Source organism: Cervus elaphus, chromosome 5 (genome assembly GCF_910594005.1).
Source record: "Cervus elaphus chromosome 5, mCerEla1.1, whole genome shotgun sequence".
Lineage (NCBI taxonomy): Eukaryota > Metazoa > Chordata > Mammalia > Artiodactyla > Cervidae > Cervus > Cervus elaphus.
In genome coordinates, this window is record NC_057819.1 from 65,325,117 (window position 1) to 65,339,866 (window position 14,750).

General features: G+C 47.7%; 1 protein-coding gene across 2 annotated transcripts in view; it reads left to right on the forward strand.

Annotated features, from left to right (window-relative positions):
• The first annotated feature begins 642 nt into the window (after positions 1 to 642).
• TMEM131L (transmembrane 131 like) overlaps positions 643 to 14,750 on the forward strand; it is a 170,946-nt gene continuing 156,838 nt past the window's right edge. For both annotated transcript variants that reach the window (XM_043902648.1, XM_043902649.1), the window contains exons 1-3: positions 643 to 842; positions 1,531 to 1,601; positions 13,852 to 13,895. In XM_043902648.1, the coding sequence (XP_043758583.1) occupies positions 719 to 842; positions 1,531 to 1,601; positions 13,852 to 13,895 (239 nt within the window). In that variant the 5' untranslated portion in view covers positions 643 to 718. The remainder of the gene's footprint in view (positions 843 to 1,530; positions 1,602 to 13,851; positions 13,896 to 14,750) is intronic.

Sequence of the window (14,750 nt, forward strand, 5' to 3'; positions counted from 1 at the left end):
AACTGGAAGGTCTCCGCGGAGGGTGCCGGGTGCGCCCCCGCCACGCGGCGCTGAGGTCAGCCGCTCGGGTCTTGGGGGAGCTCTTATGCTAAATTACAGACTTCGCAGCCACCGGATACCCTCGCTGCAGACTGGCAGTAGCCATGTGGCTGCACTCGCCTTTCCGGACAAGCAGTGCATTATTTCCACTAATATTCTGCCCAGGGCCTCCCGCTGGGTGACTCCGCATCCCACCACCCACCACCACCGGGCGTCCCCGTGGGTCATAAGGCGATCGTGGCCCGCGTGCTCAAACCAAGCGGAAACCACCCCAAAGTTCCTGGCGACAGTGGCCCGGGAGCCCTCCCGCTGGCTCTCAGCGCCCCTGTCACGGTCGCGGAAAATGCCCGGCGCCCCTGCCTCGGGGCCTCGCGCCGGGCCCGCGGCCGTGCGCTCCGCGCGGGGCGGGGCGGCGGCCGCGGCGTTCGCATTGTCCACGTTCCCCGCGCCCCTCGGCGTTCCGTCCCTCCCTATCTGTGGCGCACACGCGCGGAGCGAGCGGCGCGCCCGAGGCGGGCCGGCAGCAGCTGCGGCGGCGGCGGGGGCGGGGGCGGCGCGGCGGCGCGGCGCGGGGCGGGGCGGGGCGGGCGGCGCGGGGGCGGGCCCGGGCGAGGCGGCCGGGGCGCCAGCGAGCGGGCGGTGAGCGCGGCGAGCAGCCGAGAGGAGCGCGAGCAGCAGCATGGCGGGGCCCCGACGCCCGCAGCCCGGCTGCCACCGCCGCACCGCCGCGGCCGTGAACCTCCTGCTGGGCGTCTTCCACGTCCTCCTGCCCTGCGGCCGCCCGGGAGGGGCTCAGGGACAAGGTCAGCCTGCCGCCGCTCCGCGGGCTCCCTGCTCCACCCCGCCCCCCCTCTCTTTCTTTTGGGGGAACCGCTGAGATCTGTAAGAGCGCGAGGGGAGGAACGGGAAAGGGGGAAGGAGAGCGGCGGCAATTCCGGGCTAGTGCCCTCCGCTCCCCGCGGCGTCCGCTCCCGCGCCCCCGCGCCTCCGGCCACCCGAAAGCTGGGCAGTCGCGGGGCTCAGGGACCGCTGCGCGGACCGCTAGCCGCGCGCGCCCCGGAGCCTTTGTGCGCGGGCCCCGGGCGCCCCGGGCGCAGCCCCCGCTTTGTGTAGCGCGCGCTGGGGCCCCGCCGCGGCCCGGCTTCCTGCAGCTTTGTTCCCCGAGCCCGGCCGCCAGGGCCGCGTCCCGCACTCGCCCGCCGCAGCTGCTGCGGGATGCGGAGCGCGGGGTCCCGCGGGGTGGCCTGCCTTCCCCCCCAGCGCGAGAGCCCGCGAGCCCGCACGCCGTCGCCTCACAGTCCGAGGGGCTGCCGGCTCGCACCGGGTGCATTGTGTTCCGATCCGCGGCTGGCTCCTCGGGTGGCCTCCGCCTCTGGAGGGGAAGGGAGGCTTGTTTTGGTGAGGCGGGTGCACGGAGGAGACGATCGGGAAACAGGAAGCGTTTCTTTTCCGTGCATTAAAAACGCCGTGTGTTTTTTGGTGTTGGTGCAGCGATCGAGCCCATGCCGAACGTGGTGGAGCTGTGGCAGGCGGAGGAAGGAGAACTCCTGCTGCCCACTCAGGTGAGGACGGCCGAGGTGACAGGGCGGCTGCGGGGGGCGGGGGAGGCTCCGAGGCCGCGGCCCCCCCGCGGCTCCGGCGCTCGGGCCACTTTGCAAGACAAATAAACGGTCGGGCCGAGCCTGAACACCTGGCCACGGTGGCCTGCGCGGCCGCCTCCCGCGCCATGTGACAGGGCGTGAGTCACGCCGGCCCCAAGTTCAGGAGGTGGGAGCCGAGGCCACCTCAGCAGGGCCGCGGCCCGCGACGCCGGTGCCTAGGGACAGGGCGGGCCCCTCGGCCGCCTGTGGTCCAGGGTGGGCGAGGGGCCCGTGCCCTGATCTCTCGGTGCGCCAGGCTGTGTGCCTGAGGACCACCGGAAGATGCAGTGTTGCTTTCGGAAGTGTTACTGAGTGGTCCTTGCCATTGGCCTTAAGTATCTTTGTTTGGATGAAGATGGGACTTTAAAGGATTGTGATCTTGGATCTTTTCCAAGTGCCTTTAATTTGTGTTAAAATACAGCCTCTTGTTAAGAACTTGAATTTAAGGCCCCCACCCCACCCCATGCGATATAAGGATGGCACGTGGAAAAATCGTTGGTGAAGATTGGTGGGACATTTGGCATCATCCAGGGTTTACCACTGCCATAGAGTACTGCAAAGCCTTTGTGTTTAAGGTTTTTTAACTTTAGGAGAAATTTTCATTGATTGCAGATACACACCTTTAAATATAATATTGTTGACTGTCTTTGAGCAGCGACAGTTTGCATGCACAGCATGGGAGATGCGTGTTTTGGGTAGGTGGGGGAGTGGTTTGAATCCTCAGGGAATAGTCAGTTTGTGTGTGGTAATTTTGAGGATGTTCATTACTTCCTTCATTGGTGGTAGCACTTAATTCTATGTTGTCTCTTCTGGCTGTTTAGAAAACAGGGTGTGTAGCTGGAAATGGACTGGTGAGGCTGTGTAGTTTTACATTTCGGAGTGCTGCTAGATATTTGGAATATTCATTTTAATACAGGGCTCATGAATAACAGCTTCAAGGTGGAGAGGTAATTTTTTTAGAGGAAAAATTTCCTGACCCTTCGCTGAAGGCCAGGGTGCTGAGTAAGACCAGTCCTTGGAGAAAAAGTCCTGTTGGGATGGGGATCAGTTTGTCCTTCTCTTAAAAGTTTATTCCTAAATGGATCCCTGCCCCCCCATTGTAAATGGCAAATGTGTAGTGTTTAAAAATGCAATAAGATAAAACAGAACAAAATAAAAATCATTCAGTTCCTGATGAAAGAATCATACTTAACATTTGACATATTTACTTTTAACAAATAAAGTATGGTCATGTTTGTATATCAGAGTTTTCAACAGAGGTGTTAGTAACATTTGGGGCTGGAGAATTCTTTATTGTGGGGCTGTCTGTCCTGTCACGCAGTTACAGCATCTGCCCCTATCCACTAGATGCCAGTGGCTCTTCTCTCTCCCCCTTGTCGTCCCCCCCTCCCCCCATTTGTGACAGCTAAAAATGTCTCCAGACATTGCCAAATGTCTCTCGGGAGCAGAATTGCCTGGGTTGAGAAGCACTGGTGTATATCTATACATATTTGCATTTTTGCTCAATTGTACCCTCTACCTCTTAACTGGTTAGTGTTGAAAGCCAACCCAGACTGAAAGGAAAGTAAATTATAGACTTTCATTTGTTACAGCAGTAGTTGAAGGCTCAGTCACTGTCCTCAGAGGTGGAAATGTCAGTCTCTGAGATGATGAATGATTTTATTTATAAGCTCAAAAGTGATTTTATTTAATTCTTAATTTCTGATTTTGTTTATATGTATAATATAGTTTGTTTTGGTGAAAAAATTTGTTAGAATTTTAGAAGCTGTGTCTCTGGAATGTTCATTATAGAAGCGTTTATACCTAAGCTATTTTAATCAAAGCTGTAATGAAAGTGAAACTGATGTTCAAAATCATTTTCTAAATACTTCATCTCCGTGTATATGTGTATTTTTTTGAAATTGTTTTACTGTGCATAAACCTGGGTAGGGGTAAGGAGAGGTATGGGTCTATTTATATTTATCTATCTAAGCTGCATATCATCTAAATGGCACGTGTGTGTGTGTGTTTGTGAGTATAAGTGTAAACTGCAGAGAATTCTAAAGAGAGTTATTTTTAGGGAATTCTTTTCAAAGTAGTTTGAATTTTTTCAGAAAAAGTTCCCTCGTGTGTTATGGAGTCTGTTCAAAGTAGGCTATATATAGGTGTTAGTTAAATTTGAAGGTTTTCTGCTTAATGAATTTGTAAGTTGGGTTGCTCTCAGGAAGACGTAAAGATGGCTTCGGAACCTAAGATTTGTCAGTGATTGGTAAAATAGGAGTGTCTGAAGATGTGGTGTTATACTAACACTGGCCAACACTTGTTATTTATACAGTTATCTCTGGAAATGTTTTTTGTCGATTGGGCCTTTTTTCTTTTTTTCTTTTTCTAATGGCTCTCTTAACGGACCAAGAACTTGAATAATGCATCATTGGTAAAAACAGATACAGTTGAGTTGTTACAAACTGCCAGACTTCAGGATTTGACTCAGAGCTCCATCCTTTGCCACCTCTCTGTCCTCTGTTTCTTCATCCTCAAAACGGGGTTAATCGTGGTGCTGATCTCAGGATTTTGTGCCGCTTAAGTGCCTTGAACTTAGTGAGTGCTTGATAAAGGCTTCATATTATTTTTGCAGTATTCTCATCTGACCCCTGTATTTAGTCACTGGAGAGTGTGGAACAGCTTTCCTGCTTTGAAGGGGCTGAGCCAGTGCAGATAATTGAGTAGTAGTATGTGCCTAGCAATTGCATAGTGGCTCAGACTATTTCAAGAGTCTGCTTGCAGTGCACGAGACCTGGGTTCCATCCCTGGTTTGGGAAGATCCCCTAGAGAAGGGACTGGCAGTCCACTCCAGTATTCTTGCCTGGAGAATCCTGTGGACAGAGAAGCCTGGCAGGTTACAGTCCATGGGGTCGAAGAGTCAGACACAGCTGAGCAACTCACACTTATTATGTGCCCAGCAGTTGCGTAGATAAGTTATAGTATTCATATCCTTTTGTTATATACTGTTTTGTTTTGTAAAATATTTTGGTCTAAGGACAGTAAAACTTGATCTGTGTTGATAACAAGAGGGAAGAAGAAAACACGTTATTTTATGATTAGATTTACAGAATTTTCCCTCTCCCCTAATTGTGCTTCATCCAGGCTTTCACCATGCCAACTCCCAAGCAGATGCTTTCGTCAGATATTTTATTGTCAAGAAGTAGTTGCGTGTGTGCAAGACACTGCTTTGTGCACCTTCTTACTCTTACTCCAAGATCAGAAGCTTCTGGGATTCCCTGTGAACCGTTTGACCTCCTCTGGGCCTGAGGCCTTTTGTAATCCGACCTTGTCCATGGCCTCTCAGTCCTGGGGACACTCGTGCCGCTTGGCTAGCCAGGCCTGACATGGGTCTGTTGAATGAAAGCAGGAATCCTATTGCCTTGCGGTTTATCCAGGACCAGTCCTTCTGACCCCTGCCTTGGCATTGGCACTGTCTCCGTTTCTCTTCCCTCTTTGAGCTCTTTGAGTGTATGGATTTGTTTCTCATGTGTGCCTCGTTGCCCTGATTGGGCTCCCCTAACGCCTGGTGGCCCCGTTGTGGCGCCGATGTTGTGTCTGCAGTAGGCATTCAGGGCTTCTTCCTGCTGAGAGAGGAGAGGGGTCCGTGTCTTGTCTAGTTCCCTGTTTAGGAGGTTAGTCATTCTCAAAGATGGCCGATGGACTATCTTACGCATTGAGTTCTTATTATTAATAATCACATTTCTATATTAGTTCTAGGGGCAAGAAGGGCAGTCTAGAATTTATTAATTTAGTTTCTTCAGATTTTGCTGGGGTGAGAAGCCTCACTCCTAAGGGTCTGAGCCGTGAACGTGACTGCTGAGGAGGAGCAGCTGCTACCTGGTCCAGAAGCGTGTTGGTCTGGGATGGCTTGGGATGGAATGGGATGGGGAGGCCATGTTCTTCTGGCCTGGTTGGTCCATCTAGCAAACAGCTGACCTGGGTTCAGATAGTAAAGTGTTGAATAAGAAACTTTTCTGCCTTTAAAAATCCCACAGCTTGTTTATTTTACCCTCCTGAGCCTGAGCGTGTAGATAACGGAAATTGGTGGAAAGTGAAACAGGAAATGACAGAGTGAGTATCTCAGGTACTAAGGAAATAGCCTCTTGCTCCAGTCCAGGAAGCACCACCTCGTATTTGGAAAGCTTTTTGTCATAGAGGTTTATTTTTGGTTGCATCAGATTCCACTGTTAATGTCAAAAAATACTAACATGGGATGAATACTGCTGGCATTGTTTAAAAACCCTCAAGTGTTCAGTTCAGTCACTCAGTCATGTCCAACTCTTTGCGGCCCCATGGACTGCAGCACACCAGGCTTCCCTGTCCATCACCAACTCCTGGAGCCTACTCAAACTCATGTCCATTGAGTCAGTGATGCCATCCAACCACCTCATCCTCTGCTATCCCCTTCTCCTCCTGCCTTCAATCTTTCCCAGCATCAGGGTCTTTTCTAATGTGTCAGTTCTTTTGCATCAGGTGGCCAAAGTACTGGAGTTTCAGCTTCAGCATCAGTCCTTCCAATGAATATTCAGGACTGATTTCCTGTAGGATTGACTGGTTTGATCTCCTTGCAGTCCAAGGGACTCTCAAGAGTCTTCTCCAAAACCACAGTTCAAAACCATCAGTTCTTCAGTGCTCAGCTTTCTTCATGGTCCAACTCTCACATCCATACCTGACTACTGGAAAAACCATAGCTTTGACTAGACAGGTCTTTGTCGGCAAAGTAATGTCTCTGCTTTTTAATATGCTATCTAGGTTTGTCATAGCTTTTCTTCCAAGGGGCAAGCGTCTTTTAATTTCATGGCTGTTGTCACTATCTGCAGTGATTTTGGAGTCCGAGAAAATAAAGTCTGTCATTGCTTCCCCATCTGTTTGCCATGAAGTGATGGAACCGGATGCTATGATCTTAGTTTTCTGAATGTTGAGTTTTAAGCAAGCTTTTTTACTCTCCTCTTTCACTTTCATTAAGAAGCTCTTTAGTTCTTCTACGCTTTCTGCCATAAGGGTGGTGTCATCTGCATATCTGAGGTTATTGATATTTTTCTCAGCCATCTTGATTCTAGTTTGTGCTTCATCCAGCCTGGCATTTCACATGATGTACTCTGCATATGAGTTAAATAAGCAGGGTGACAATATACAGCCTTGCTGTATTCCTTTCCCAATTTGGAACCAGTCCGTTGTTCCATGTCTGGTTCTAACTGTTGCTTCCTGACCTGCATAGATTTCTCAGGAGGCAGGTAAGGTGGTCTGGTATTCTCATCTCTCTAAGAATTTTCCACAGTTTGTTGTGATCCACACAAAGGCTTTGGTGTAATTAATAAAGCAGAAGTAGGTGTTTTTCTGGAACTCTCTTGCTTTTACTATGATCAAGTGGATGTTGGCAATTTGATCTCTGGTTCTTCTGCCTTTTCTAAAACCAGCTTGAATATCTGGAAGTTCTTGGTTTCACGTAGTATTGAAGCCTGGCTTGGAGAATTTTGAGCTTTGCTTTGCTAGCCTGTGAGATGAGTGCCATTGTGCAGTAGTTTGAGCCTTTCTTTGGGATTGGAATGAAAACTGACCTTTTCCAGTCCTGTGGCCACTGCTGAGTTTTCCAAATTTGCTGGCATATTGAGTGCGGCACTTTCACAGCATCATCTTTCAGGATTTTAAATAGCTCAGCTGGAATTCCATCACCTCTACTAGCTTTGTTTGTAGTGATGCTTCCTAAGGCCCACTTGACTTTGCATTCCAGGATGTCTGGTTCCAGGTGAGTGATCACACCACTGTGATTATCTGGGTTGTGAAGATCTTTTTTGTGTGGTTCTTCTGTGTATTCTTACCACTTCTTAATATCTTCTGCTTCTGTTAAGTCCATACCATTTCTGTCTTTTATTGAGCCCATCTTTGCATGAAATGTTCCCTTGGTATCTCTGTAATTTTTTTGAAGAGATCTCTAGGCTTTTGCATTCTATAACACCCTCGAATGCTAGCTCATCCAAAAGCTATGAAGTGTTGAGAGCTGATTTCAGATGAGGAAATTGAGAACACATAGCAGGTAAGTAACTTGTCCAAGGTGATAAGTGCGCAGCAGTCGTGGAATTTGAACCGCAGAGATGGTCAGCATGAGATTGGGCTTTTGGCCCCCTTGCTCCTGTATGAGCTTTAGCACGGTCTGACCAGAAAAATACTGTGGTGGTGATGAAAGTGCCTGTGTCTGAGAGAAATAATTGGATGTTCAGTTTCAAATTTTCAAATTTTGCTTAATTGAGTTTTAAAAAATAGTTATATCTACTCCTATTAACATTTTTTAATTGGAAAAAAATTTTATTGAGGTATAATTGACATAGAATGTTCCATGAGTTTTAGGTTTACACCATAATGATTCTATGTTTGGAGATACTGAAAAATGATCACCACAGTCAGTCTAGTTAATTTTTATTTATTTTTTAGTTTTTGGCCATGCTATATGGATCTTAGTTCACCAACCAGGGATTGAACCCGCGCCCCCTGTATTGGAAGCCTGGAGTCCTAACCACTGGACCACCAGGGAAGGCCCAATAAGTCTAGTTAAGATTTACTACCATACATAGTAACAAAAATTTTTTTCTTGTGATGAGAACTTTTAAGATTTACTGTCAGCAAATTTCAAATATGCTGTACAATATTATTTACTGTGGTCACCAGGCTGTACTTTATATCCCTGAGACAAATTGCTCACTTTATAAATGAAGTCTGTATCTTTTGACATCCTTCATTCATTTTGCCCAACCCCCATCCCCCTGCCCCTGGGAACCACCAATCTATTCCTTGTATCTTTGAACTTGGTGTTCTGTTTTTTTGTTTTGTTTTGTTAAAGATTCCACAAATAAGTGAGACCATATGGTATCTGGTCTTTCTTTGACTTATATCTCCTTGCATAATGCCCTCAAAGTCTGTTCATATTGTTACAGATGGCAAGATTTCATTTTTTTTTATTTAGCTGAGTAATATTCCAGTGTATATACATACCACATGTTCTTTATCCATCCATCTATCCGTGGACACTTAGATTACAACTTAGGTTGCGACTTTGTGTTGGCTACTGTAAATAATGCTGCAGTGAACTTAGATGCACATATACATATATCTTTTCAGGTTAGTGTTTTAGTTTCTTTGGGTGAACACTCAGACGTGGAATTGCTGGATCGTATGGTATTCTGCTTTTAGCTCTTTGAGGAACCTGTGTACTGTTTTCCATCGTGGCTGCAGCCCGTCACAGTCCACAGCAGTGCCCAAGGGTCCCCTTTTCTCCGCGTCTACTCCAACCTTTGTGCTCTTTTGTCTTTTTGATAATAGCGTTCTGACGGGTATGGGGCAGTTCTCACTAGTATTTAGGAAACAGACTGTGCTCAGGCCTGCAGACATTCATGGCACGCGTACCGTGGGCTGAGCACGGTTTGAGGTGCTGGGCTGTCACGGGGAACAGGAAGGAACAGCACTGCCCTCACTGAGCTGCCCGTTTACTGGAGGCACATGGATGAGAAATGAGAAGTAGAAAAAGTCGTAGTGATAATGTGGTGGCAGACTGGAGGAAGATTTGGACAAGAGGAATCACAGTTTTAATTTAAGAGGTCAGGGTAGGCATATGACTCTGCAGTCCCACTCCTGGGCGAGTATCAAGAGAAAGACATGATCTGAAAGGATATGTGCTCCCCAGTGCTCCTTGGAGCTCTGTTTACAATAGCCAAGACCTGGGCGCAGCCTCGGTGTCCTTCAGCCGAGCAGTGGATCAGGAAGATGTGCTACATGTATGCGGTGTCCAGTTACTCAGCATTAAAAACAGTGAAATGATGCCATGTGCAGCAACATGGACGGACCTAGAAATTGCTATCGAGTGACGTTAGAGAAGAAATACCGTATGATATCGTTTATATGTGGAATCTAAAAAGAAATGATAAAATTAACTTATTTACAAAACAGGGATTCACAGACTTAGGGAATGAACTTATGGTTGCCAGGGGGAAGGATGAGGGGAAGGGATAGTTAGGGAGCTTGGGATGGACGTGGCAGTTCAGTTGCTCAGTCATGCCCTTTGCGACCCCATGGACCGCAGCACGCCAGGCCTCCCTGTCCATCACCAGCTCCCGGAGTTTACTCAAACTCATGTCCATTGACTCGGTGAGCCATCCAACCATCTTATCCTCTGTCTTCCCCTTCTCCTCCTGCCTTCAATCTTTCCCAGCATCATGGTCTTTTCTAGTGAGTCAGTTCTTCGCATTAGGCAGCTAAAGTACTGGAGTTTCAACTTTAACATCAGTCCTTCCAGTGAACACTCAGGACTGATTTCCTTTAGGATAGACTGGTTGGATCTCCTTGCCATCCAAGGGACTCTTAAGAGTCTTCTTCAACACCACAGTTCAAAAGCATTAATTCTTCTGTGCTTAGCTTTCTTTACAGTCCAACTCTTACATCCATACATGACCACTGGAAAAACCACAGCCTTGACTAGATGGACCTTTGTTGGCATAGTGATGTCTCTGCTTTTTAATATTCTGTCTAGGTTGATCATAGCTTTTCTTCCAAGGAGCAAGCATCCTTTAATCTCATGGCTGCTGTCACCATCTGCAGTGATTTGGAGCCCCCCAAAATAAAGTCTATCATTGTTTCCCCATCTATTTGCCATGAAATGATGGGACTGGATGCCATGATCTTAATTTTCTGAATGTTGGGTTTTAAGCCAACTTTTTCACTCTCCTCTTTCACTTTCATCAGAGGCTTTTTAATTCTTCACTTTCTTCCATTAAGGGTGGTGTCATCTGCATATCTGAGGTTATTGATATTTCTCCTGGCAGTCTTCATTCCGGCTTATGCTTCATCCAGCCTGGCATTTTGCGTGATGTACTCTGCATATAAGTTAAATAAGCAGAGTGACATTATGCAGCCTTGACATACTCCTTTCCTGATTTGGAACCAGTCTGTTCCTTGTCCGGTTCTAACTGTTGCTACTTGACCTGCATACACTTTTCTCAGGAGGCAGGTCAGGTGGTCTGGTATTCCCATCTCTTTAAGAATTTTCCAGTTTATTGTGATCCACACAGTCAGAGGCTTTTGAGTAGTCAATGAAGCAGAAGTAGACTTAACAAAAAGCAAGAACTGTCTTGCTTTTTCGATGATCCAGTGGATGTTGGCAGTTTGATCTCTGGTTCCTCTGCCTTTTCTAAATCCAGCTTGGACATCTGGAAGTTCAGTGTACTATTGAAGCCTGGCTTGGAGAATTTTGAGCATTACTTTGCTAGCGTGTGAGATGAGTGCAATTGTGCGGTAGTTTGAGCATTCTTTGGCATTGCCTTTCTTTGGGATTGGAATGAAAACTGACCTTTTACAGTCCTGTGGCCACTGCTGAGTTTTCCAAATTTGCTGGCATATTGAGTGCAACACTTTAACAGCATCGTCTTTTAGGATTTGAAATAACTCGGCTGGAATTCCATCACCTTCACTAACTTTAACTTTGTAGTAATGCTTCCTGAGGCCCACTTGACTTCATACTCTGGTATGTCTGGCTCTAGGTGAGTGACCACACCATTTTGATTATCTAGATCATAAGACCTTTTTTGTATAGTTCTGTGTATTGTCACCTCTTAATCTCTTCTGTTGTTTCTGTCCTTTATTGTGCCCATCTTTACATGAAATGTTCCCTTGGTATCTCTTAAGTTTCTTGAAATCCCTGGTCTTTCCCGTTCTGTTTTTTCCCTCTGTTTATTTGCAGTTGTTCACTTAGAGCCTGCATTAACACTGTCACAGGGGGAGTGTTTTATGCTAGTGTTTTGAATGGGAGCCAGAGCTCTGCTGAAGTGTGGCTGTAGAGATTGGGGTGAGTGTGTCAAAGTCAAGGGTCAGTTGCTCAATTCCCAGTCAGGAGCTTGGAGCCAGGTTCTTGAGCAGAGATTAACGTGGTGACCTTGACTGCTGGGTCTGTAAGTAATGCCTGATGTTGATGAAGATGGGCCTCACAGTGACTGACACACAGGATGGGTTTAATGCAGCAGTCTTTTTATTTGTTAAAATTTTATTACTATTTTTTATTGGGGTATAATTGCCTTAGAGTATTGTGTTAGTTTCTGCTGTACCATGCAGTGAATCAGCTGTGTGTGTGTCTTCGTCCTCAGTTGCCCAGTCATGTCTGACTCTCTGCAACCCCATGGACTGTAGCCCACCAGGCTCCTCTGCAGCCACTTGCCATTTCCTATTCCAGGGGATCTTCTCGATCCAGGGATTGAACCCGTGTCTCCAGTGGTGAAGAATTAGCTATATGTATTCATGCAGCCCTTCTCTCTTGAGCCTCCCACCCTCCCACCTCTCTAGGTCATCTCAGAGCACCAAGCCAAGCTTCCTGAGTGTACAGCAGCTTCCCACTAGCTATCGGATTTACACATGGTAGTATATGTATTTGTCAGTCCTAATCTCCCGATTCCTCCCCCCACCTCCCCCCGCAACATGGCCACATGTCTGTGTTATATGTCTGCATCTCTGTCCCTGCTCTGCTTATTTGGTTCACCTGCACCATTGTTTTAGATCCAACGTATGTGTTAACATAGACATCTTTTCTTCTTCTGTCTGATTTTGTATGCAGACTCAGTGGCAGTCTTTAACTTTATTTTTAATGAGGCATAACTAATGTCAGTATTAGATAAATTGAAGTGATTCTTCTCCCCCTGTCTTGTCCCTCTCCCCTGCTGACCACTAGTTTCTTCTCTAAATCAGTGCATTTTTTTTTTATTCCCTAGTTGTATTTTTTTTATGCAAGTGATATCATACCGAATTTGTCTTTGTCTTATTTTCATTGCTGGGTATATGGTAGTTCTGCTTTTTAGTTTTTTCAGAAACCTCTGTAATACTTTCTGTAACGCCACACCTAATACAGTCCCACCAGCAGTAGAGGAGGGTTTCCTTTTCTCCACGTCCCGGAAGGGCAGCAGCCTTCCTTGGCCGGGAAAGCCTGTCGCAGTGGTCATGTAGGCCTGGGCGCTGATGGCTTGGGCTCATTTGCTGGCAGAAGGGGTGGAGAAGGACAGGTCTGCTGAGGGGACTGATCCACTGCTTGGGGGTGACAGGTTTGCCCAGGGGTCAGGGAGTGTGATGGCCCCTTGGAAGTAAGTGGGCCCTTGGCAGGGACCCCTGACGAGAGTCTGGTGTGGCTGTTTCTGGGGAGATAGTGTGTAGACCCTAAAGCTGTTTGGTGGTGGGACTGCAACTAAGTTAACTGGTCCTGCTGTCCTGTGGGTTCTGACCCACCTTGTTTGAGCCTCAGCTTTCATAGGAAGGTGGGCATTGATCTAAACGTGCTTGAGTGAGAATTTGGGGCTACACACGGGGGTTTGGCCCCTGTGGCTCCAGGAGCAGGTTAACAGTCAGAGGGCGTTAGTGCTTGGAGTTCTGGGCTCAGGAGGACGGATGACGGGAGGCAGGGCAGCCGGGAGAGCGGTGGGCTGGGGGTGGGGGTGCGGAGCAGGAGGAGGAGGAAGGCTGGGTAGGAAGCAGCCCGTGGTGCGGCTTCGGGAGCGGACAGAAACCCAGAGCATGAGTGCCTGCACGTGCCCACGCAGCGTTTAACTGGATCTGCCCTTTTGCTTCTGTTTCGAGTGCCTTCTCTTTTTACACTCTTGGTGTGTGTCTCCTGGGCACAGTGTGGCATGGTAGGTCTCAGAGATTTTGGCAGTGGATTGCAGTGCAGTGTTTATGCCACTTATAGCATGATCAGCTTTTTTATGTTGAAGTCAACATATATTGGGTGTTCATATAGGGGATTCTGAGCTATTCAGTACAGTTTTTATATTTGGGGATTTTAATTACCATTAAACTTTGTCTTGTGTGATTAAACTTGAACATCAGAAAAAGGCTCTTGGAGAGAAGAGTGGTGTCCAGCCAGCTTTGAGACCATGTTGGTGGTAGTTTGAAACAGGTAGAATGTTTACTTGTAGTGCACATCTAAGGGATCACTCGGCAGGCTCTGGCTGTTAGTGGTGCCATTTTAGTGTCAATCTTTTTTTCAGTAAGTATTTATTGAGTGTGTGCTGTGGGGCAGGCACTGTTTTAGACAAGTTCATCATCCCTGTGGGATTTGAAGAAGTCTTTGTTTTTTGGGAGATGGTGTGTTTCTCTGAAACAACTGTTAAAGCATATTTTTTCTCAATAGGGTGATTCTGAAGACGATACAGAGGAGCAGTCTCAAGAACAGAGGTAAGGAAGGGGTGGGGGCAAATCTGGGCTAAGTCTCCCTGCCCACTTTGGGTGCTTTCTGACGTCTTGGAATATGTGTTTATGTGTTTAATATTACCTGTGACAAGCCTTTCTTTCTGACATTTGGGGTATCTGGACTCTAATAATACGGTTTTGTTCTAAATGAAGTTGCACGGAAAGCTCTGGAGACATCCCCCACCCCAGCTTCACTCTCCCATGCCGTCCTTGCACACTCCGCCCTGTACACCCTCTGTTCTGTCTGCACACACCTGTGGGTCATCGTGGTGCTGCGAGCCGACATAACACTTTGAATGAGACCTGCTTGTGTGCAGTAGGGAAGTCAGACATTACTGTAAATAAAGCAAAATAGTTATGTTTATAATAAGAACTATCAGTAATTCAGCTGCTGTGGGAGAGATGAGCGAGGTGGGTCACGCGGACAGGTGGTCGGAGGTGACGCTGGAGCTGAAGTGTGGGAATGCGTGGGGGCAGCCACGTGGTGGGCAGAAGGAAGGGAGGGTGCCAGGGCCGTGCGGTGGGGTGCTGGTGGCAGCGCAGGGGCCTGGAGACGGCCAGTGTGGTTCTGTAGGGTCAAGGGGTGAGGCGCGACCGGAGAGCAGACCAAAGCGACGAGATGCAGCTTTATTTTTTAAGTGTGAGGTGAGTGGTTAAAAGTGGCCAGCAAATCGAAGATGTAAATTACCTTTTTGAGGAGAATGCCTTGGTCCCAGGGCTCGTGTGGTTCACTGTTGTCAAACTGGGATGTCCGGTGCCTTGGAAGGACCTCAGTACTCTTTAAGTGGTGCCGGGCAAGGGCGTGCGTTTCAGAGAATCAGCTTCTGGATTCCCGGCATC